Source organism: Eurytemora carolleeae, unplaced genomic scaffold (assembly GCF_000591075.1).
Source record: "Eurytemora carolleeae unplaced genomic scaffold, Eaff_2.0 scaffold2806, whole genome shotgun sequence".
Lineage (NCBI taxonomy): Eukaryota > Metazoa > Arthropoda > Copepoda > Calanoida > Temoridae > Eurytemora > Eurytemora carolleeae.
In genome coordinates, this window is record NW_019398689.1 from 1 (window position 1) to 3,253 (window position 3,253).

The window sequence follows — 3,253 nt, forward strand, 5'->3', positions numbered from 1 at the left end:
TTCAGCCTGAGATTATTGATTTACTCCAATGCCTCCCCGTATCTGCCGGACTTGGAGTTCGGAGAGATGTTCGGGGGGTGCAGGAGTTCTTTTCTCTGATCTCTGGGAATGAAGTTATCTTGAGGAATGGTTTTATAGATCTCACATCCTTGGCTGTACTGGCTGGATATAAATTCCACTCCAAGAATATGACTGCGATGGGAGTTCAAGTGATGGGTTCTCTCTTAAACAAGATGGTTTCTACAGCAGATGATCTCTGGGGACTTAGGTGGGAGGAGATTCCTGACCCTCTGAAGTGTTATGCGTTGGGAGATATTAAGTTCGGATTCATTACGTACAATGTACTAGCCGGATTACTCCTTAGAGATGTTTTTCCAGACCCTGATGTACTATGTTGGTACCTGGAGTCGGATCAATTCTGTGCTGTGACTTGGTTTCTCGACTGGATTTTGAGATCCCTAGAAGGAGTTGAGGTTTACCAGATGGCAGAGGAGGAGGCTGAGACTAGAGTCGCCATGATCAGGTCCTTGAGATTTAGAGATGATCGTGATAAGCTGGAGAGTGATACCACTCCCCTTCTCAAGGTATGGATGCAAGTACTGGGGTCTTGGCCATCTGTTTCTAGTGGAGGGTGTAGAATTCTTCTTCAGGCTCGAGAATGGTTCGGAGTTCAGTCGGAGATCCTGTCTAAAGTTCAAGTGGATTGGTCAAATGAGGTGGTATTCCGACTTCCCAGGGTTTCAGATAAAGACTATCTCAGGTTTGGTCTGAAAGAGGAGGAGCTCTCGAGTGATTCATGGAAGAACCCGGTACCTGGAGTAAGAGGGATGACCCGGCCTCCTGGAATGCATGCTGGATTCCTAGTGTTCGATCCTTCTGTGGATTTATGTTCTAGGATTGGTGAACTATGCTCTGCTCTTGGGAGAAATCAGCGTTGGTGTATCCTGGAATGGGCCAGAATGTTCCCGGAGAAGTTCAAGGCGTTCTTTGCGAGGATGATGCGGGATACAGAGTTCAGGTTGTATTACAAGATGATCTATGACTGTATGAGGCTTTCTTATCGACGGATTTTTGATATTGTTGCTCCCAGAGTGGCCAGAGTGGAGTTGGGTTTAGCTCAGGGAGTATTGAATACTCTAGCTCAGGAAACCCGATTGCTGGAGAAGTCCAGGAAGGAGACTGCTTTGAGAGAAGCCCGTGTAAACTGGCTAACTGAACTCTCCGAGGATTCGACTTTCCGTGAGAGGTCTAAGTGGAGAGAAGGAATACCAGAGTTACCTGTTTGGAGGAGGAGAGGTGGTCAGAAGAGGTCATACTCCAAAGTTCAAAAACCTGGTAAGGATCAAAGGAAGAGATTGAGATTGGCTAGACAGAAACCCTCTTCTAATCCCGTCCCTGGTGATGTTTCTGCTGTGGATAAGAATGCTGCTGAATCCGTAATTACGGAGAAGAATGTTCCTGGATGCTCTGGTGTGACCAGAGGAGCTGTCTGCTCCAGGTCTGTTGTGAGTAGGGAGCGAGCTAGGTCTAGGAATAAGAAACCTGCCCGAGTTCTCACTTATGATGAAATTATTGAAGGAGAGGATACCATTCCGTTCCCTGATAATCTAGAGTTCAGGTTCGAGATTCCTGAGGAGGTTGAGGGTATTGAGTTGTTCTAGCTCTTCTGAGTGTTGGAGATGATTAGTGATTCCAGAACCTTGTGAATAAACAAAGAGTGATTTTTTTCAGGGAATGAGATTCCAATTATACTGGTAAATATCTTTGAAGCATGATGATGTTCTTCTTGCTTCCTGGCTGCGTTGGGGGAGTGTTACGCGACGAAATCGTCTCGTCTAAACTATTAACCCCTGACGGACTCGATTGTGCTGTGAAGCCCCTGTGGAGGGGAGAGCTGGACTCCGTACTCTCTGAACATTTAAACCAGTTATAAGTGTACGCTACCTACACGCCATATTGTTTCATGAATTTTCTCGTCAGTTAAAATTGATATTTACGGATAGTAAACCTGTGTGATTTTTCGTAGCTAAGGCACTTTGAGGTACATATCTTTTTATATATATATATGTTGGATAAAAGGAATTGATTTATGTATCTTCGCAAATACGAGTTTAAACCTTGTGAATATGTTTTAGTTATTAAATCATTGTCAGAATCCCTTTTTCCTTAAAAAGGCTTGATTGTAACGATATAAATTGAGTTTTACAGAGGCCTTAACTTTTGAAGGATTGTGTGCTAGATTCTTTTTGCTTGTATGATTCAATAAAGTTTTAATTCGGTCAATCTTTAGATTGAACCGTGTATCCTGTAATTAGAGCCCTGATTATTCTGAGACTGAGAGATTGTAGAAGAGTCTAAGGAGTCATGAAATTATAGGAAGTTCCAATCAACCTGAGCTACAAAATGACTAGGTTCGATATCTAAGGGTTTATCCTTGAGTTTTTTATTGTCTATTAGCGGCCAGGGTTGGTCGCGAAACATTCAACTGTGAAGCCCCTGTGGAGGGGAGAGCTGGACTCCGTACTCTCTGAACATTTAAACCAGTTATAAGTGTACGCTACCTACACGCCATATTGTTTCTTGAATTTTCTCGTCAGTTAAAATTGATATTTACGGATAGTAAACCTGTGTGATTTTTCGTAGCTAAGGCACTTTGAGGTACATATCTTTTTATATATATATATGTTGGATAAAAGGAATTGATTTATGTATCTTCGCAAATACGAGTTTAAACCTTGTGAATATGTTTTAGTTATTAAATCATTGTCAGAATCCCTTTTTCCTTAAAAAGGCTTGATTGTAACGATATAAATTGAGTTTTACAGAGGCCTTAACTTTTGAAGGATTGTGTGCTAGATTCTTTTTGCTTGTATGATTCAATAAAGTTTTAATTCGGTCAATCTTTAGATTGAACCGTGTATCCTGTAATTAGAGCCCTGATTATTCTGAGACTGAGAGATTGTAGAAGAGTCTAAGGAGTCATGAAATTATAGGAAGTTCCAATCAACCTGAGCTACAAAATGACTAGGTTCGATATCTAAGGGTTTATCCTTGAGTTTTTTATTGTCTATTAGCGGCCAGGGTTGGTCGCGAAACATTCAATCTCAAAATCTTAAAAGGGGTTGATTCTTTTAATTTTTGAGTAATCTATATGATTTAGTAATTGATAAGTGATAATGCCTTTACCGCGAACTCCGCCTGTGGGGCATGATAAATTGATGGGAGGGGGGAGAAGACGTTCAGCCTCAGAAAG

General features: G+C 41.7%; 1 protein-coding gene across 1 annotated transcript; it reads left to right on the top strand.

Moving 5' to 3' along the window:
• The first annotated feature begins 6 nt into the window (after positions 1-6).
• Positions 7-2,469, top strand: LOC111717590 (uncharacterized). The gene is made up of 2 exons (XM_023493087.1): positions 7-2,041; positions 2,291-2,469. The coding sequence occupies exon 1, from the start codon at positions 189-191 to the stop codon at positions 1,659-1,661; it is 1,473 nt and encodes a 490-aa protein (XP_023348855.1). The 5' UTR covers positions 7-188; the 3' UTR covers positions 1,662-2,041; positions 2,291-2,469.
• Positions 2,470-3,253: the final 784 nt, after the last annotated feature.